Source organism: Centrocercus urophasianus, unplaced genomic scaffold (genome assembly GCF_019232065.1).
Source record: "Centrocercus urophasianus isolate 14NV4802_14NV808 unplaced genomic scaffold, USGS_Curo_1.0 seq_12, whole genome shotgun sequence".
Taxonomy (NCBI): Eukaryota; Metazoa; Chordata; class Aves; order Galliformes; family Phasianidae; genus Centrocercus; species Centrocercus urophasianus.
Window position 1 is genome coordinate 15,272,945 of NW_024884364.1, and position 22,447 is coordinate 15,295,391.

General features: G+C 38.9%; 1 protein-coding gene across 1 annotated transcript in view; it reads left to right on the forward strand.

Moving 5' to 3' along the window:
- The window catches only part of EPHA6 (EPH receptor A6), a 420,557-nt gene that overhangs the window by 379,597 nt on the left and 18,513 nt on the right, over positions 1 to 22,447 (forward strand). The window contains exon 13 of the mRNA XM_042810796.1: positions 21,241 to 21,390. Within this exon, the coding sequence (XP_042666730.1) occupies positions 21,241 to 21,390 (150 nt within the window). The remainder of the gene's footprint in view (positions 1 to 21,240; positions 21,391 to 22,447) is intronic.

The window sequence follows — 22,447 nt, forward strand, 5'->3', positions numbered from 1 at the left end:
CCAGCACTTGTCTGCTGGTGGGCTCAGCTTTTCGCCCCAAGCCCTGATTTCTTTCTGTCAGAGAGATGTAGAGCAAGGCAGGTACAAGTACTTAAGTGGAACATACATAACTCTACCCAAAACTTCACGGTGTTATTGCAGACATGGGTATTTTCGTGCCATTTCTGTGTAAAGGATTGCTTTTCCTGTAGCAAATATACATATGACTCTTCCTAGTAGCCATCAGTTATGTAATGCATGGGAGTATCACCTCAGAGCTGTTGCACATTTCTGTATGTTTCAGAACCATTCTACAATTTTATTTGCAAGTGCTGTGTTGTTAATGTGCTGACTTAATTGTTCGTTGCTCGGGAACAATTTCTTTGCATGTGCACATGCATTCTTCCTCAGGTTGCTTTAAAGTAGCAAAATCCACTTTTCTCTTCTGATTTGATAGGCCTATATCTGTCAGTAACATATCAGAAATTGGTATGACTTCATGAGGATTTGGAATGTTATTCACACATAAGCCATCATCATCATCTCATAGGACTTTTCTTATTCCCTAATCTTTCCTTTCCTCTTTTCTTCCTACTTCTCATAATTTTAACAAAAGTATAGAGCTGTAGACAGAATAGGTGAAAGGTGTTAACCGATCTTACTGATTGCTTGCACAAGATCATGACTCTGTAGATTAAGTAAACTGTGATGTTTATGGTAGAAATGGACCAAATGCTGTGTGTTCATTGGAACATCTGTGAATTTGGTTTGATGACAAGTCCCAGAGCAACACAGTGAAGCCAAAGCTTTTTTCCTGCTGGAGTGGTAAAGTGCATTCAATCAAAGTAATGATAAGAGGTACTAAATTAAAAATAATAATAAAATACAAAGCAATAAATATGAAACTGAATTTTCATTATGGAAGTTAGCATGCAGATAAAATGCCAAAAGAGAGAAGTTATTATCTTGCTCTCTGATCTTTTGAGCTAAACAAGAAAAATGAAATTGAACAGACTCTGTTCCTGGAGGTTAGACATGTTTCTGCTGTTTTTGTAGTGTTTACAAAGATCAGAGATAAGATATCAACACAGCTTTATTTTGAGACGTGCACCACAGTGTTGCACTGCGGAAAAGGTTTTATTTAATCTTACAGCAAGTGGGATTATTTTAAGTCTAGAGATTTATATGCGTTACCGGTGGTTAATAACTTCAGCAACATTTCCTCAGTTGTAGGTGGGACATAATGCTAGGTCTGGTAAGTATTATAAAGATTGCTTCAAGGAATTGTTAGAGATAACACTTTTCCTTACAACCCCTATTTTGTCCTTTCTCAGTGAGGTGTGTACTGTGACAATAATTTTCATTTCTCTCTATAATTATTTCATTCTTACAAACCTGTGTGTTGACTTTTGCTTAAGTGGACAGACTGCTAAGGAGAAAGGAGTCCAAATAAATATTCATAGCAGTTGACTGTTAATTTGTTCTTCTATTTTTATAAGTACAAAAGCCACTGTAAAGCTCTTTCTGCTGTGAGATGAAGGCACAGCCCAGGAAACCAGCTGCATAAGCTGGAACTTTGTCTCAGAGTTTTTTGCCAAATAATTGTCATTTTAGACAAAGGAGAAAAATGTCTTTTACAGCCTCTTTTCAGCATTAGTGAGCATCCAGAAATCTGGTTATTGCCAGTGAGATTTGCAGGTACTCAGCATATTTGACAATTCTCGACCTCTGTCTCTGTTTCTCCTGCTGTTAAATGGAGGGTAGCTTCTTCAAAGGGCTGCTATGAGAGTAATTAATTAGGAGCCATGAAGTACTCTGAAGAGCAAAATGGCAAAGCAGTCTTACGGCACCCTTTCAATGTTTAACGAATTTGAGCAAAACGGCCTCGTTTAGGGGAATACTTATGAAATAAAAAGTGTGAAAAACAACTTCTCCTAATTTGGTTACAGTGCTTGGAAAAATCATGATTGGTCAGTGTACCTCAAAGAAAGGCTTTATAGGCTTTCATATAACTGCAAAGACAATTGAGGAACAATACAAAAACAAGCTTGTTTTTCTGATTAAGGGTTGATATCATGATATCACGGCGTAGTCGTTGCAGGATACCCGCTGTGAGAGTGTTGTCCTTCCAGATATAGTTTGAAACTTTTTTTTTTTCTGTGTGCACCTCCTGGAGTTGCAAGGAGCGATAGTTTTGAAAATTCAGACGTGAGTCCTTCTCCAGGAAGACCGCTCCATATTCTGAAACTTTACCTTTTATGTGTGTACCTCTCGGGGACGTATTTTGAATACTTGCATTTTGTTTAAATACGTGTGTGCCTCCTCGGGAAGACCTCTCTGGTTATTTGGTCACTGAAGTGCGAAACTTGAACCTTTTTTTTTTTGTGTGTGTGTGTGTGTGTGTGCATGCACGCGCCTCTTGGGGAAGTGAGGAAGTGGTATTTTGTGACTAAAACGCGTGTGCCTCTCCAAGAAATTTTATTTACTCTATTGAAACCTAGAAAGTGTTGCTTCAGCTTCACATTTTTTGTGCTCCCCCAAAGAAAGGGAGGAGTGACTGGAGCATTTGCTTTTGTTTAGGTGTGGTGTATCTCCCTGGGAGGAGAGATAAGGAGTCACTTGAGCTTTTGAATACGTGCACCTCCACCTCCCTTAGTGTAGGTCTTTCATTGTATTGAAAAAATGAGCGACAGCATTGCCACCATGAAAAGTGAAGATGTATTATTTGATCTTTTAGAAAAACATGGTGCTCGACCTTCTTTATCAGGTATGGATTGGGCACGACAGAATTGGCATAATTTGCGGAGTGTTTCGGACCGCATTAGTGTCTTACAGAATGAGGCTCGTACCCGAGCTGGAAAAGGAAAGGCGTTTATTTGTGCCGTACTCGGGGCTACTTTAAAAGCTGCTGTGGAGTTCCGAAATGAAAAGCATTCGGCAGAACTCCAAACCATAGAAGCACTACAGGAATCGGTTAGAGTTACACAAGAATTGGTAAAAACTCTGCAGAATCAAATAGTTAATCCCGAGGAACAATTAGAAAGAGAGAAACGTAATTCGGCTTTGTTGCAAATGGCTTTTAAGGAACTGCTAACGTGTAAGCATGCCAGCCATACTGTCACCCACAGTTTGCCTCGAGAGAAAACTTTTCCTCAGGTGGAACTACCAGGAATGAAGGAAAGGCTAGATAAATTAGAAACTCCAATAGCCCCATTGCGTCCTTTGATAAAAACTGAATACACATTCGATAACAGTGAGGATCGAGATCCTCAAATGAATATTAAGGAAATTCCCTTCTCAGCCACTGAACTGGCAAAATTGAAAAAAGATTTTAGCCGCTCTCCAAAGGAATCAGAGACAGAGTATGTGTGGAGGGTTAGCCTCACTGGTGAAGACTAGATTGTGCTAACAGAAAAGGAAGCAGAAGGTTACTGGGGACCAGGTGTATTTTTAACTACTGGCAACAGTCGTGCTCCCTGGTCCTTAACGCAAAGGGCTGCCTATTGGGCAGGTGGTCTCAACCCTTTAGAAAGGGGAGACCCTCTTGCCATTACTGGAACAACTGATCAGTTAGTAGAGAGTGTTCAAAAGGCTGCTTGTCTCCAAATGATGTATGATAGAAAGCTGCAGCCACACCATGAATCACCTATGATGATGCCTGTTGAACCTGAGAGGATGACTGCTTTAATTAGGGGGCTTCCAGAGTCGTTAAAACCTATAGGTATTCAACTGCAAGGAAAAATAGAGGCTATGTCTCAGGGAGAGAGAACCCGGCCAGTGTTAGAAGGAACTGTAACCGACCATCTGCAGTCAGAAAACAAAGCATGGACGTGGGGAGAGGTTGCCCAAGGGTTAATTAACTATGGAAGGAAATATGGGCCAGTGGTCTCTTCCTCCACTAAATTTGAGCCAAGGGAAGTACGACTTGCAGCAGTCAGCCTTGCCTCCAGGCCTCCTAGCCCAAAGCTCAGTGGGACTGGAAGGGTCTCACTGTCAGTAAAAACAGGTAGGAGAAATATTGATCATAAACGTAATTGTCTCTGGATATTGGGCTGGCAAAAGGGTGTTCCACGAGATTTGATGAATGGATTACCCACTGTCAGGTTAGAGAAATTAGTTAACTGTTGGCCAGAACAAAAGCTCCAGAATCTTGAGGAAAGCAAAACCCCAGGTCCTAGGGTCTTTCCAGGGGAACCTGAACGGCTCTCCAAGCCATTAGAAAACTGATGTTTTCTCCCCTCCCAAGTGAGTGGGGTGGGGGCGGTGAAGGGTGGATGCATGAGAAAGCTCACAACAAAGGGAAACAAGATCGTCGATTTAACACCTTCTGCCAAAGGCCTCACCACCATTACCAGTTATCCCTGTGAGTCACGATCCAGTGGCTGATAAGCCAGGGAAACACTTTTACCTCCCTGGCCAGACTGTGTCGATTGACTCAGCTAGCCTGAGGCCAGTTTCCCTAACCTTAACGGGATCCCTTAATAAATATCCTTGGAAGGCTAAAGACACCCCGAAAATGGAATATGAAATCAACACTTGCTGGATTATTCCCTCATTTTTTAACCATATTAACAAAGCCCAAAAAGGGCAAGTCGGTGTCTTGTTTTATTTTACAGAAGATCCCCGTGGGACCTTGACAGAACACAAAAAGGCTAATACCTGATATTAACCATTTGTGTTTTGTGACAGAAATACTGAAGATTTGATCATGCTAGAATACTGAATGTACCTCTTGATTACATTTTTTGGTTGCAATAGTGTTATGTTTTGTGTTGTTATGGGTGTGGATGGTGATTGGTATCAGTCCTTGTGTCTGTTAAACTTCACAACTGGGTTCAGGGTTTTTACAGGTCATCCTGGCTTACTGGTACTCCCTGCACAGTGATACCATTTCTTTTGACCCCTTCTTTCACCCCTTTTTACCAAACTGATTATGATTTGCATGTAACTCCTCCACAGCGTTTCCAAATTCCTAACAAACTGGGAAATTAATCAAGGGACTCATCTAATATCTATTAGATGTGGTCACAAAAGAAATCTACCATAAAGCCTTTTGCACTGATGCTTTTCAGTGTCACACCAGTCCAGGAGTTCCATCCAAAACATGGTTGTTGGAAAGTGCCTAAGTTTTAAAAAGAGATGTGTGTGTTTCTGGGATTACCCCTCTGTGATGGTTTGTACTGTGGGGGTATCCTGCACACACTGTCCTGTGAAAAGTTCTGTGGACTGCAACAATACTTGAACTTGCCAAGCTAATATTTATCTCTTAGCTTTTTAATTGCTTTGGAAATGCTCAAGTGTAAAGTTCTCGAGACACTAAATCATCTTAGGAAACATTACATGGCAAGTCCACATATTGTCAAATTAGACTAGATATGCTTTTAGTAAATTAACTGAAGTGTAATATTGTATGGCTATTCATAAACACCACAACCCCTATTGATGAATTCCCATCTGGATCCTGGCTTACACTGGGAGTTCCTGGGTGGAGAAAGCAGCTGACACAAATACCTAAGTTTGTTTTACCTATTTATTATTAATATTGGTTATTGTTAAATGCATGGTTATTGCTAAATGTATGGTTGTCTCTTTTCACTTTCTACCTTTAATTCATCATTTAACATTCATGTCACCACTCCTGAGGTGTCACCGAGTGGTGTCTGTGGCAAACTGAATGATTCTAATTGTTGTCTAAAGATTGATGATAATGGTGAAGTTGTTAAACAAATTGCCCAGGGTATACGGAAAATAGCCCATGTTCCTGTCCAAACCTGGAAGGGCCTAGACGTTGATTTCTTTTCCTGGTTTCCAGGTGGCCCATGGTCAAACGTATCCTATTTTATCTACTGTGTGTTGTTGCAACTCATATGTTTGTACCTTGTATGATTCCATGTTTTATTCAACTTATACAACGTGTTGTATCCTCCATGTACTTTGTAACCACTTCAACTGATGATGGACAAGTCCAACAGATCAGGGCAACAGTTGTAACCAAGCCCAAGAAATCTTTTGTAGTAATTGTGTAACGAATATCTTCCCCTTCTTCCCCTTCCTCCTTTCCCCCCTGCTTCTTTGCTGTCTTTTTATTTTCTCCCTTTTCTTTTCCTCACCACCATGGAGGGTCACTTATGCTTTATTTCAAGCAATCTTTGAGCCACGGGGTGGTGTGAGAATCCTTCTTTGTTTTTTTTTGGCTCAAAGCTTGCTTCCTGAGGTTTTTCTTGTGATAAGACTCTGAGTGACTTGTCAAGGAGGCAACTGATGGGTGCTAACTTTGTGACAATCGATATCGCTTTGGGAACATTTGCAAGCCCCTTCCCCCAGAGCTGCTTGCTCTGTAGAAGAACGGAAGAGAGTCCTCAGCAGTGTTCATTGGCAGAAGATCTGGCCTGTGGCCAAACAGCTCCAGCTAAGTATGGAAGGCTGGGGGATGATACCATTGTATCTTGCGAAGGCAAGATGCAAGTTGGTGCCTCCCTGCTTCCTCTTATCTGCTGGCAAGGCCAGAAAGATAAGAACAAAGGAGGTTCCTGCTGAGATCCCAGAGCCAGAAGCTGCCACTGCATGGAGAACTGACTCAACCACCTTGGGTTTGAACTGTCACTCAAAGGAGAGCTGATTCGACCACTTTGGATTTGAGCTGTCACTCCAAAAACAGCTGACTCAACCACTTTGAAGCATTGAAAAAGGGCCATCGTCACCATGGTCGTCGTCGTCATTGTCAACAGGACAACTCTGCCTGACGACCCACCGCTACTGAAGATCAAAGACTGAACTATGAACCACGCTGGATCCATGGTGGTGACTATGTCCCTCTTGCTGCCTATAAAGTCTCCTTGCTTCTTCTTTTCTATCTTTTCTATCACCCTCCTTCCCTTCCCCCATTACCCTAATTCATAATAGTGTCCGTCCTCCCCTCCCCCACTTTCCCTGATTAAGATTTGTAATAAACTGGTTGGACCAACATTTGAACCGTTGCTTCTTAATCTCATGCTGGGTATATAGATAATAAAAGAACTCCTCTCCCTCCTATAAATTGGAGCGAGACACTTGCTTAGCAAAAAGAGCAAGGAGTGGGTGGGATGCTGCCACTAAGAATGATACCTGAAACCATGGAACAAAAGATAAAGATGCTAGGTTGAATCCTAGGCATACTTTTTTTCAGTTGAGATAGATGAGCGGAAGCTATAGCAGATTCATTTAAAAGCCAAAGATTTCTAGCACCCACTTGTATTTCAGAAGCAGCAAAAGTTTCCTAGCTGAGGATCACTTACAGCACATGAAGACTGGAAAATGGAAGACTGGATGTGAAGAGAAAAGCATTTAATCCAGGCACTGAAATGTGACGGTCCTCTGCACAGCTCGAGTAAATGGATTCAAATTAAGAGATGAGCTAAAAGCTGACCGCGTGGGCGGGAATGTGCATGTCCTATGGGGTACGAGACTGAAAGAGCAATGAAGAGCTTCCTTTTTCAATGTTACATCTCATCCTAGGAGTAAAACTGGATCTAAGCCTGATTTTTGTTCAGAAAATTATTTTTATGTTATAGTTGGGGATGGGGGGGTTGCATTGCTTTTTGTTTGAAGGCTGAGTTATGCCAAAAACATAACTTAATCTACCCCTCATTAAGCATAAGAATACATATCATAGAGATATTAACGCCATGAGAGAAGTTTCACAGAGTATGCCAGAAGGTGTGGAAATTTGTTATAGAGGATAGATGGCTCATCTAGAGCAATTTCCCAGAGCATACTCTTGAACTTATAATTAGTGAACTCTCGTTCCTGAAATAAATCAAGTTCCATTCTGGAACCCTCTGACAAGCAATGATGACTTCTTTTCAGCACTGTTTTTGATATAATTGAATCACTGGACACTGAATATACCTGTAAAGATTTTCATTAGCATTAGCTTCAATATCGCTGTTTTTACCAGGTGTAATGATGTCCTTTCTTTGCAAAATTCAAGTTCTTTCTTCAGCTCTTCCATTAGAACTAAAGGAACCCTATGTGTTAGGATCTAGAGATGCAAATAGCCTGTTTAATCTACAAATATTCCAGTCAATACTGAAACAAGCAGTGAAGAGCTGCAAGAGCTAGAGCACATACCCCACTTTGTCTTGAGCATGGAAATACGTGTTGTTTTGATTAGCATTGCAGATAAATGAATTTCTGGCTTTAAAATAGACTTGCATTTTACACAAGATCTTGAAAACAAGAACTCAGAACCATGTATTAGTATTCCACAATTTCTCCATTCATTCTTAGCAGAATTAGTTTCCCTTAATTTTCTTAAGAGTACAAGGTCATAATCCAGAAAGCAAGGGGAGCAAATCTATAAACCAAAGAGTTGCCATTTTCAGTCAAAGGATAAAAATGTTTTTTCTTAAAATGTCATCAGTTTCTGCTGTGTCTGTGATCTACTCTCTTTCCCAGTGCAATTACCTGGAAGAACTTACATGCAGTACTTTTGATGCTGCAGGCATAGCTGTGCTGATGGCTGCCTGTTGGAACGCGCATTGTTTTGCTGCTCTCCCAAAGAGCTTTGGAAATCCATTTTGGTTTTGTGCATGTATTTATTTTAAGTACATAAAAGTAACTGAGATTATTCGCAGAAAGAGAAAAAAAAAGCAGAGGATATGGTTCCTTGTAGCACAAGAAAGGATTTCCTGAAGAAATCATACCTGTACATTATATGATTCCATGATTATGGAGGATTATGTACATTTATGATTCTACTATTATGCAGTATGGCCATGTGAATGCATCACTGCCATACATTGGTGCCTTAAGGCAGGAGCTAAACTAACTTTGACACAAGTTAGATAGATGCATACAGTTAATTTGTATAAAATTCAAATGTTAAAAAATGTTTGAATGATCATTTCTCTGTGAACTAGTGGAAAAAAAAATTTCTTGTTTGCTAATCTACCTCTGCTAAATTACCAGCTCATTTTGCATCATTCTGAATGAGGTAGATTTTTCAGTGAAGCACAGTTTTGGTTTGGGGCCAGGTTTTTTTTGGTTTGTTGTTTTTTTTTTTTTATCAGTAAAGATACTCTTAAAGGTCAAAATAAATTTCATCTAATTTGATGAAGCTTTTGGGTGAACTCATTAAGGAAAAGCAAATTGGGCATTGTTTAGAGGGTGTATAGCAGTTTATAGAAACCATAACTGGTTTAGCACCAGTGGCAACTCTGATGTCAGAGAATAATTACATTTCTCATTATGCTATGTATCTTCTTACCTTTGTATTCCAATCGTCTATTAAACAAAGTACCCCTGAAGGCTGTTTATCTCTAGATAATAGTCTCTACTGTTAAGTACTACTTCATCAAAATGTTTCTTTCTGACGATGTCTTACTGTAGTATATCATGGGAGTGACAACTAATGTATTATATGATAAAGTAAAATATCCCCTGAGCAAAGTACAGGGATGATAAATTATGTTAGTATATTATTCCCATTATATTATCATCAGTGAGATGATGATTTAGTGTGATGCATCATCAGAAAAAAATAATCTAATTGTGTATTACTCACAACTTTATACCATCCGGGGAATACAATGAGTTAATTCAACTGATTTATTGGACAAAAGTTATCCTAGTCCCACAGTTCACATGCAGCCTAAATTAAAATACATCAAGATATAGATAATAACTACAAAACATATATCTAAGAAGTGAAATCTAAGAAATGTTGCTGTTATAGAGGTCAGGGGCAGAATATCAGTACCTGTAAACCAACATCATGCTAGCAGAGCCATTATATATTATGCTAACAGCACCATTATTATGACTGAAGCTTGCATGTAAGCCCCATGTAAGTCCTGGTAAGTTAGTGACAAGAGTGAAATAGATACCAAGTTCAGTGCCCTTTACTCATTTGATAAATATTTAGTTCAATGTGGATATTGAAGGAAGTTTCAACCATATTTTTGTGCCAAACTGTTTATCAAACAGAGGTTATCCTGTTATTCAGTATTTCCATGCTGACATGCTGTATTGATGTATGGATGGTACCAGTCTGTCACTAGACCAGATAGAAATATCAGAGAACTTTGGTGTGAAGCAACCTTTGAGACTGAAAACTACCTTCTCATGTTCATTTCTTAGTAATTCTTTGCTGATATGTTGCATCTGTATTTGTGTAGTTATGGTATGACACTGTGTTGTAGCTTCCACTGTAACAGGATTCTTTGGTCAAAAGATGGGTAAAAGATATTTGATGAGCATCAAGTTAATGAAGCCATCTGTTCATTATATACATAGGTAAGGTTGGACTAGTCTTTAAGGATTTCTTCCAACCCGGTTGATCAATGATGAGCAATTCCATTTTCATGCTGCAGTTATCCTAGTTCTAAGGCTATCTTCTGCAAATTCAGTGTTATAATTTCTGATCATCTCAGAGTTTCCAAATGGTACTTTCACAGTACTTGCATTTTCTTGGTTTGCTCCAGCAGTTTGACTTCATTGCTGAAGCTTAGATTCCTCCCATGTCCCCATGTCTTTGTGCAATATCAAACTACTCATAAGCCCTTTCCATATCCGCATACCGTCCCCCCACTATCCCCAGATTTGCCCAGTTTGCTAGCTGGGATAGAGGCAATGTGTTGTGCCCAACAGGTCAGCTACCACGCAGCCTGATCTGACAGCCAGCTCTTGTCTTCTGTGCTCAGAACAGCTGTGAACTGAGCTCTTTTGCCTTTTCTTTTTATCTACTGTGATATTTTTTCTTTGCTCAAATGGTGTTCATCATTAAATACGGGTAAATCAGGAATGGATCAGCTGCTTAAATGTCCAGGTCTATTGTTCTCTGAGACATTAAAGGGTGCCTGAGATATCTGCAGAGGGAAGGCAGATGTGATGTAATGGGAGAGCCGCATTTTTGTAAAATGACAGCTAATGAGCAAGTGACAGTGACTAAAGAGACACTAGACTCCGTGTTCAGGCAATTTAGTCAAGCCTTTGATATCTCTACCTTTCTGTCATACACACTTCTTGAAATTGCTGGTAGGTCAAAACTTTTACCTTGGGGGTTGATGGACAGGAGTGCATCTGTGGCGCGTGCACTTTGCTTGTTTGGAGAACAAGCAAAGCAACACTTTAGGATAGTACTGGGAGCACTTTGGGATGATGCAGGAGAAATGGCTGCTACAGTTCTCTGCTGAGCTTCACTGCATGCCTGGCCTTGGCAAGCATCTCTCCATCTTCATCTCTCCCCATCCCCAGATGGGAAAGCAGGAGATGGTACCTAGGATTTGGCACCCCCACCGTGCTTCTCAATCCGTGGTCCTGGACTCCACTACTTTTCCTTTGTCAGCATCCATTCTACTCTAACCCCACCGATGTCTAAAAAATATTTTTATGCTTTATGTTGGTTCACTTAAAAATGTGAAACTTTCATGCTTCCCAACATTGTAGGAGTAATTTTATTTCTTTTTAAATGTCTTTTCATAAGTGAATTTATTTATTACTGAAGAAAGATGTGAAATGTAGCGTCATCCCTCCATGGAGCAATCAAAAGCCTCTACCTGCACCCAGTGGTCAGCACACGCTATCATAGAGCAATATCTTTACAGGTAACAGCCTGCCAGTTTATCTCTTTAGCACTCTGTACTAAGTACTGAGTACTCTTAGTACTCTTTTTTGAACTATTCAGTCAGTGAGTTCAGTCATTAAGGATATGTGTAAGCGATGAAGTCCAGTACAAAGCTGTATAAATGTAGTCATAGAATTAACAACCTCAAAACCTCTTGTGATCCTTTGGATAGCTGTCTACAAATATACTGTCTCACGTGAAGAACACCTCATGTCTGATGCCTTTCTTTAAATTCCTTTAGCTTTTAAATCTTTACCCGCAAAGGTTAATAGCGTGGTCACATCCCCTCGGTTGCAGTTACACTGTTACAACAAGTGTCTGTATTTTACCTGCTAGTCAACTGAGATCACAGGAAGGGAATACTGATCAAACTCAGTGCTTTATAGTTAAGTAAAATGTCTCCAAAATGTTATGAGTAGCAAGTTCCAAGAACTATAGCAAGAAAATTTTCATGTCATGATGCATTCTTAGCTTTGAGCTTTTGAGCTTTTAGTGGTCTGTGGCTCAAAGGCTTTGTTAACTCAGAGTTGTGCATCTTTCATGAATATTTTCTCTGTCAGTTCATCTAGTCATTTGAGGTGATGATTGTACTTTTGGGTCCACAACATCCCATAGCAATGAATTTCCTTGTAAAAAAAAAAAAATTAAAACTCATTTTGTTACTGTTCTTTATCTGCTGTTTGCCACTTACATGTGATAAATCTGGGCTCTATTGTCTATGCAAACACATATACCCTCCACCTATTAACATCTCCATTGAATTTAGGGTTGTATAAATCTTTGTTCGGTTCTTTTATTCCATATCTTTGAACACCTCTTCTGTCTTTTTGTATAGTTCTTGTAGTTTTTCTTTATCCTTATTGAATGGGAGATCAAGACAACAGTCAGTAAACAATATGCAGGAGTACAGAAGGTGTCAGCAGTGCCATAATATGCCGTCTTTTTGGATTTTTTCCTTCTCAATCATTTCCACCATTTCTTTTCTTCTTCTTTAGTTTTCTATCAATCATGGAGTTGATAATTTCATATAACTCTCTGTTATAACCATAAGATCTCAGTCTTGAGCAGTAATAGCTTAGTAGAGTCCTATTTTCTTGTTTTTATGTAAAATTCAGACCATTTTGTTCGGTTTGCATCACTTCATGACACTGAGTGTTGTATCATTTTGTCTGTTAACAACTCAATAATGTGAAATATTTGTGGTCCTTCATAATCTTTGCTACTATCAATACCTTTGCACTATTAGCACAGTTTACCTTTTCACTATCCAGTCTTTGTTATAGATTCTTTATACATACACTGCCAGCTAGACATTAGGATGGGTTCCTGGGGGATGCCACTCTAAAACCTGACCTTTTCCATCTGACTGTCTGTTTCCTATCTTTAAACTAGTGTGTAATCCATGAACTGACTGAAACTTAAAGAACCAGCATAGTTCTTCAGTACAGACTGAGAAATGACCTCACAAAACTGTGAGCGGAAGATTTAATTCATCAGTTGCTAAGATGCTAATTCTTCTCTGTGCTTCCTGGCACAGCTGGGATGAAAACTAAAGCAGTGATAGTTGCAGAGTAGCTTAGCTTCATAATAATTCTGATCATCATCAGCTGTGTATGACACTGTAACTCTCAAAAGAAAAGCCTACTTTCTTGATGTTTCTGATGTATTTCTAGCACAAAATTTTCAAGAAGCCTTTATTAAATAAGATTTAATGTACCCCACAGCAAGCCATATATGAACCATGAACTTAGTATCTGGGTCCCTAGACTCTCCCTTGTACAGTATCTCAAAAATTCTGCTGCAGCCTCATTTTGAAGAAAACCTACAAGATTCTTGTTAATTGAATATGAAAACATATCCTGGAGACAATGCTGCAGCCTATATGGTATTCATTTTGCATTTAAATGCATTTTATTTGTCCTCAATATTCAAGTTTCCACATATTTCTGAGTTTTTATTTGCCACTTTTAATTACATAGCATGGGAGGAATTATTGCAGGGGACAAGGCAGTCAAGTCTGATCTGGTCATTATGACAGCACAGAAAGAGGCCACTAGATTATTGAAACATGGGAACTGTTTGTTGTGAATGTCAACGAGGTATTCATGTTGCTATCACTAGCTGTGAAATCATTAATGATAGTTAATCACCCAAAGTGTTCAAGCAGCTCATAGAAACAGTTACTTTTGATCCAATAATAACTCTTCGTGGAGCCCTAGAGAAGTCAGGGGCATCATTTCAGAGGCAAATTTTGACTGATGCTTTTTAAAAAAAAGCACCTACAGATATTTTTGGGGTTTTGTTTGGAGGTGTTTGTTGTGCGTTTTTTGGTTTTTTTTTTCAGTTTAACTTTGTTATTTTTAAAGAAATGTTTCTATTCAGTAACTAAGTTCGGCTGTAGGAATGAACCCTGTAGCAAGATTCTTTGTTACAGAGTTGTGCAACGTAAGGTATCTTTCAAATAAGCATCTCAGAACAAATCCTCTTCACCTTTTCCATTGACTTCAGGACTACTCATGTAATCAAAGTGAATAGGCTTTGGGTGTTCAGATTGAAGGACCCTGTAGGAGTAACTTCAAGAAATTGGTTACGGCTGTAATGCAAGCTGTGCTGACACAGCTGGCAGATAGCTTGAAATTGATGCTCTCAAAAGGGGATAGATCTTTGTCAGAAATATTAGTTTCAAGAAAAATGACCTTTTTGCTATATTTACAGTCAAGTAGTGCTATGGTTTCTAAACTGGATTTTTAGAGAAGTATGGTTATGATATTTAATTTCAGAAAAATAAATAATTTCTGCTATTGATTGCTAAGCACCCAATACTGTACAATTCACTGATGTATTCTTAGTGCTGCAGAAATGTCAAGGCCCACCCTCTATATCTTTTGGCCCCACCAGACTCAGCATTACCTTTCAAAAAAACAGTCTCAAAGAGACTTGCAGAGTACTTGTTTTTATATGTTTGTGTACAATTTCCTGGTTCTTAACAGGGTTCTGAGGACGCCATCAGGCCTCCCCAGTGTTGCCTATGGGTCCAGGCCTCCATTTCAGCTGGCCAGCCCTAGGCCAGTAGGACTGGAGTTATTCAGATTTTCTGAATTGCCATTGTCTTCCTTCTGTCTTTGCCTTCAACTCAAGAACTGTCAATAGCACCAGTTGCCATCACCACCCTGCTCTGCTTGTGCTACCAGGCACTGCCGGGTGCACTCTGTTTGTCCATGAGGACACTGCCCAGGTTTCATCACAGCTACTCCTAGCTCCCCTTCCCTAGAGAGTGGCCCTACTCTTTGTGCTTTCTAATGGCTCTAGCTGTCTACATTGATTTGTAAAGCTGCCAACTTCTATAAGTTACATCTTTTTTCTTTTTTTTCTTTCCTGATCTTTCTCCTTATCTTCCATACTTTCTCCAGCTCTTTTGAGGGGGAAAAAAAAAAAAAAAAAAAAAAACCAAAAACAAACAAACAAAAAAAAAAACCAAAAAAAAAAAAACAACAAAAAAAAAAAAACCACTGAGCTTTCAGCTATGGAGGACTAGAACTGTTCCCATTTTCAACTGCAAGCCCCTTTTCCTTAGTCTCTGGGATGAACTACTTAATTTGAAAACTAGAGGATGTTAATTCTTAAAATAAATGGGTAGAAATGTTTTATCTTTCAACAAGCACCCTGTAGATGAAGACATCATGGCTAACAAGAAAAAATTTCTATAGTCCTGTTACTTACACAAACAAGATCCAACAGTATCAACTACTTACGGTTGGTCCCTTACTGTACCATTGTCATTGTGTGAAATTCTGTAAATTGCACTGTCAGGAAAACATGATTGTAGGACAGATGCAAGTGGTCCAAAATATTCACTACCATTTCACTTACATGGATTTTGAGGGTCAAAGCTATGCATTTTTATCAGACTTATTATCTTCCAACCCAAGTGAAGATCGGTGCTTCAGAACAAGGCAAGGGACTGCATGCTGAAGTGTTCTGTTTAAAAGGAAATGCTGCCAATGATACTGATGAAAATTCCTTCTGTTTTGTAGAATGTTCTGCATTTCAGAACTGTTCAATATTTTGAAGAGCACTATACTAATTTTTTAACTTAATATAGCAATAGTTTTTTTTTTATATCCTGCCCCTGTACTTGGCACTGGTGAGACTTCACCTGAGTACTGTGTTCATTTTTGGGCACCTCAGTACAGAAAGAACACTGAGGTGCTGGAGCAGGTCCAAAAAGGGCAGCAGGGCTTGTGAAGGGCTCGGAGAATGTGCCCTATGAGGAGAGACTGAAGGAACTGGGGCTGTTTAGTCTGGAGAAAAGGAGGCTGAGGGCAGATCTTATTGCTCTCTTCCAATATCTGAAAGGTGCTTACAGCCAGACTGGGGTTGGTCTCTTCTAACTGGTGGCAGGATGAAGGGGAATGGCTTCAAGTTGCACCAGGATAAGTTTAGGTTGGATATCAGGAAACACTTCTTTACAGTAAGGGTTGTTAAGCACTGGAATAAGCTCCCCAGGGAGGTGATTGAGTCACCATCCCTGAATGTGTTTAAAAACCCTTTGGATGTGGTGCTCAGGGACATGATTTATTGAAGAGTTGTTAGAGTTAGGGTAGTATGGTTAGATTGTGGTTGAACTTGATGATCTTTAAGGTCTTTTCTAATCTGAGCAATTCTATGGTTCTATTCAAAAATCTGATAGTTAACTTAGGGAAAATAAATTAAGTTCCACATAATTAATGTTAGCATTGTTAATCAGGATATTTGAAAGGAAAAATAATTTTTCTCCAGAGATGAAAAGAAAATCCTATCTTTTTGAAAATTGGGGGTTTTGTTCATTTCAGTTCTTAGAAAAATGAAGAACTGGCTGGGGTCGGGCATAATGAAGGCAAATTCTGAAATGCCCTTTCAGAACTGCTTCACTATCCTGACGTGAACTTTCTCGGATATTCCAGTAGTCTTCAGAGAATAATGTTGGTAATACTGCAGAGTTCTAAATTATGATTTAACAGTGCTAAATTCTGACTATTCATAACTTTGTGCATGAAAAACCTGATCCATGTGCTCAAATAAAAGCATCACTCCAGTAAAGTAGGCTATGGCTTTTATGCAGAATGATGAATGGTGTCCAATATTTAAAACTAATCTATTGTTACTTTTGTCTCTCTTCATTCTGAAGTTCTTTTGTTTCCCATTTATGTATTGTGGGGTGGAGAAAATGACAGATAACGCACTTGTGTCATGGACAATTATTGCATGATTAGGCAACATCATACATAAAGGAGCAGTAAGTGACAGATAAATAGGAACTGTTGTGCTGCATTAGACTAATGGTGCACATAGTTCAGTGCCTCTTGTCCTGCAGAGAGACAGTTCTAGGTGTCTGTAGATCTGGAACTGATGGGTTTGCACCTCAGCATTTCACAAAACCTCCATCAGCTCTGTGACAGCCCCTCTGCATGGCCTGTCATTCGGGAAAAACAAGGAACAGACTTTTCAACAGAAATAGGTACTATTTCACATCACTGTTAACTCTGAGGACATCACGGGCCTGATGCATTGTGTTTGGTTCTGACAGCTAACTCATCTTTGCACATCCATTGAGCGCTCATAAATCTTAGCTTCAGTTTTGTGTCTAAGGTCTTCAGTGTATTGAAAGTTTCAGTGTACTGAGAGTTGCTTCTGACTTTAATTAGCTAGCAGGGCATGTCAAGAGTTCTGAGCATTTAACAGCCTTCCTTCTTTCCCTCTGTGCCCTCTGTGTCACTTTTCACATCAGGGATTTTGAGCTGATGTATCTTGACCTTCATCTCGGTGGAAGCGGCTGTAGCTGTCGCTTACGTTGTTCTGCTCAAGTGTTAAAACATTTTTAAGTATTTAATTAAAGAAACTGTTCATGCCTGTTTTTTTTTTTGTTTTTTTTTTTTTTTAAGATGTTAGCCATATAAAATAAAAATAACAAATTGGAGCTGGCAAAAACGCAGAGTAAGGAATAAGCTTGGCTGCCTGTTGGGCAGTACACAATGTCAGTGTCAGTTGCTCGCTGGGGTCTTTTCACAGAGCTGATCATGAGCACTTTCTTAATGTAAGCTTGAAGAAAAGATGGCACGTTGAGAAGACTTGTCTCTCCCATGCATGACTTTAGGCAAAGGAAGGCATTCCGTAACATGTAATTCCAATTCTGTTGCTAAACATATGGTGAATGGTGCTGTTGCCAGCTCTGCAGGGAAAGCACGTGTGTAGGTGTGGGCAGGTGAGGGGCAAATTCCATTCCAAGAGCCAATCTCTAAGCAGTTCTACTCACAAAGCAGTGTTAGCCTAATGCTCTAAATCCAAGGGGGATTCTCGACTTTGCATAGTAAAATTACTTATTAAATTACTTATTAAATAAGAAGGCTAAATTCTAATAATTGGAGTGTAGTGTTCTTTTACTATGTGAAAATAAAATCAGCTGGCCACTAACGTCATTATTAATGTATAAGATGAGACAGAAATATAGATGGGCCTTAACAACACTTTGCCCCTTTGCCCCTTTCCCTCTTCCCCACAAAAAGCATAAAAAGCATGCACAAGGGCCTTCTGATAAACATTGTATCACTACAGTATTAAAATGTAGACAATTTATAAATTATCTTAACTTGAATGCAAGGCATCTTGTAAACAGTATTTATTATGTTCCCATTGAGATTAACATATAAAAGAAAATGTCCATTATCAATAACATTGCTTATTTTCTAACCAGGTGCAGGAATTATACTTTCAGCTACTCTAAACCTAATGTGTCCTTTTGTTACTCATGAGCAGCTTTTACAACTGTTCAGTTACATATCTCTTAAAGTAGTCATACTGCAATCTCTGCATTTTGAGTGGCTCGCAAATAAATAAAACAAGCTTTTTTGCATAAAAAAGACATTCTACAAACGTAATTAAGTATTAAAATCTACATTTTTATGAATATAATGTCTTCATATAGAAGATGAATCCACTGTAAAAATCTAAGAGGTTTTGCTTCCTTTTGTCATTAGGAGTAGTATAAAAGATTTTTTTTTCACATTGCAACACTGAGCACATCTTATGCCCTTGGAAATGAACTGCAGTGAATTTTGTTAAGGTTCTGTTCTCCATTCTCATTTTCACACTCAATGAGCCACTACTGTTTCAGTCCAAAAGGGATCAGTCAGTAAAGCTGCACAGCTGAAACTAGTTGCAGAGTCTAGTCAGATTCTTTGAAACTCATTTGTATTTAGCCAACAGTCTCAGACTGAGCTGCAAATACTGCTCAGGAATACAGCAATGACTGCTTTTTTGAGGGTAATTTGGGAATACATAATCAGATTCATGAAAAAAAAAAAAAACGAACCTTAAAAATGTATCATACATATCATGTTACCTGTATGATTTTATGAATATTAAAATTTGTTAACATCCAAACATTTTTTTATTTGCATGAATAGATTTGTGTTTTTCCTAAAAGTAAATATTGTTACTAACACACAACGTTTTATTAAAATTCAGATGTTGGTAAAGGATTAATAAAACTCCACAAAGTAGAAATGTAGGCTCATTGTAAGTTTGTCGTGATAAATGGTGTGAAAGTCTGGCAGTAACACAATCATTTAAACTGGTACTACATCTCCTGAGACTGTGATGAGGAAAGAAAACATGATTTTTTTCTTTTGAATCCTCCCTCAAATGCTGCTGTGGCACTCCAGAAAGACTCTTGAATGGGCATAAAGCAAAAGGCAGCAAGAGGGGCTCCATGCTGAGCTGAGGTTCAGAGTCACCTCGCGTTGCTGTCCTATATAGTTTGGCAGCCAGGATTGATACGGCATGATTAGGAAGGGCATGCAGAGTTTTTGGGACAACGTCTCTTGTGATTATGCACAGGGTCTGCTCTGGGGTGGCAGCGGAGGTGGCACAGAGGTCTTTGCATCTCAGGCATCTGGCCTGGCTACCCAGTTGTTGGACTAAGGAAGGTAAAAGGAGCAGTGGTGAATCTTGGGTAAAGATACAAAATTATTACCTTTATATTACTGCTCCTAAAATCAGTAGGCAGTTTGACACTGATGTCAACCGGGGCTGAGCAGGAAAAATGTATAACTTCATACAGAGGTTATCTATCTATATATATCTTGACTATCCTCACAACTACTATACCTCATAAATGATAACTGTACATCTTTTATCAGAGAGTGACACTTGATGACAAGAAGTTAGTTTACTGGCATGTCACCACAGCCACCAAGCTTTGGTTTTGAACACTTTCTGATAGAACAAGCATCCTCTGAGTCAGCATAGAGTCAGGCCTCACCTGTTCCCAGACAACTAATTTTTTGTGTATTCAAAGCAAATTAACCAAGATTTGCATACTTGTTTTTAACCGTGGCTTCTCTTTTGCTGCTGAACCAATGTTCTAGTTCATTTCTTCTTTTGTTTCTGTCAGAAATGTCATCGTAACACTGAGCAGAATATACCACTGCTGGTTGAAGGCAACTCAGCTCCACTGGCTGCCTCCTACCATCTAGTGGCACCTTCCGCACAGTGCTCACTCAATTGGAACAACTGATTAGAATAGTTATGCAGAGAATGATAATAAACACATACTTTTGAGTGGAGAAGAAACATTGTTGTGAAAATGAAAAATAGTATTCATATATATGAACAAGTTATGGGAGCCTAGAACAGTCTAAATTAGTAATGTCAGAGAAAAACTCTGTATACGGTGATTCCTGAAAGAGTGAGTCAGGTTTGTTGCTTGAGTTCTTACCCTTATTTTTGTGGTAGCACGTGGATTTTATGTTGAAAACTGCAGAATAAGACTATTTACATTAACAAAATGCCTATTGGAAACACGCTTGGTTTGCTGCTTACATAGACATTTAAACAGCCCAAACAAAAATTAAAAGACTTTATAAAAAATAAAGAGGAGAGTATAGTTTCCTTTTTGCTTCTACAATTTTATGAAGTGCTTTTGTAATAAATATTTCTATTTGCATGGGAACTGCCAAGTCACGGCCTGAACCTCTGATTGATCACCTGAGGCGAGCCATGAATCAGCCAGAGGAGCACAGGTGAAGGCAATTCTCCTGTGCTGCTCCTAGACCTATTTAAGAGCTGGCTACCAGTGGGGAAGGATCTCTTCTGGAGATCCCTTCTTCTGGTGCTTTCTGTAGGTAAGCCTTCCATTTATTCTCCTTATTATCCTAGTCTATTTTGCCTAATTCTCTTGTGATTATAACATCTTAATATCCATTGATTATACACTATTTCACTTGAGAAAAGAGATTAAATGTCAATTTATTAGGAATCTCAGTTTGGGGAGTTTTCAATCAAAAGGCAAGTTCTGACTAATTATATGGCTCTGAACAAACATGAATCATCTAAATGCTTTCTATTCTCTAAACAGATACTTTTTTTTTTTTTTTTTAATTATTTTCAAGAAGTGCTGGCTTTGGTGAATTAGACTACAGAGGAAACCAAATTTCTATGAAATTCTGGAAAAGGCCCATTTCTTTCTTTCCCCCCACAGCAAATTAACAAGGCAAATTGACAGAAGCTGGAATGTAGGAACTCTGCTTCCAGGGTACTTTTTTTTTTTTTTTTTTTCTTAAAAATTTGTGCTATTCAATATTCCAGTCATATTCATACATTATCATCATATTTTCCAGGGTGGAAAAATTCCCATCCGGTGGACTGCTCCTGAAGCTATAGCTTACCGCAAGTTCTCTTCAGCAAGCGATGCGTGGAGCTACGGGATTGTAATGTGGGAAGTGATGTCCTACGGTGAGAGACCATACTGGGAGATGTCCAACCAGGATGTGAGTACTCTACAGGACTAATCCGAATGTTGCTGAAATGCTCCTTGAAAAATTGTCTCTCTCTCTGCCTTCCTTTGCTTTCTCATTCATTTTCTAGGCTGGAACCTGAACTTATTTAAATCAGTATAACTCCATCAATGGAACAGTTAATCTATGCAACCTGAAGACTTGACCCACTATTTACTAATGCCTTGATGAGTTTCATCCAAAGGATTAAAGACATATTAGAGTTATAAGCAACTTGCCAGGCTCTGATGCTAGATATATATGGCTTTCATCCAAATCCCTGGGAATCTGCATCAGATATGCAATTTGATACAGTTCTCAGCTAAGCTATAAATCAAAATTTGAGGGAATACTGGAACTATTCTGATGATAAATATGGTCCATTATCTCCATTACACTCTGATGGTACCTTTCAGTAGGCACACATGGATAAATGCTAAAGGAGTGAAGGTTAAGCTGCCATGAGAAATGTATTTGCAAACTCTCCTTTTTACAAATTAAATACATTATAAAGTTTTAAGAATTTAAAGAATTAAGTGTTTTTTAAATCCTTAAAGACTATTCATAGGCTTAACTACAGTGCAGGACAATAACAAAGTAATACTTTCCTTTGACATGTTTGCAGAACTCACAGCCAAATAAGCTTTCCCAGTTAAAACACATCTAATAGTAACACTGAAGGCTTGTCCTAGCTAATGTCAAAAAGAAAAGGGAGAATGCCTTTTTATCCACCACAGTTTGAATTGCTACTGATTTTGTTATCTGATGCATACATACCACTGCTCAAACTGGCATAGTCATTCTTCCCACCAGCCATCAACCTTTATGTCAGAATGCAAAATACCAGCCAACCCATCTTAACTTCTCTATGTGAATAGAGTGCCTCTGCATGGGTTCTGAAGAGCTGACAAGACTTTTTTCCCAGATGGCTGTTTTCATACTGTTGCTAAGTTATTCAGCTGTTGAAGTCTGGTTGCTTGTTAAGGCTGATCAGTCATCTGGGGATAAGGATCTGAGAAAGCTTTTCATTAAAAAAGCATCATTTCAGAAT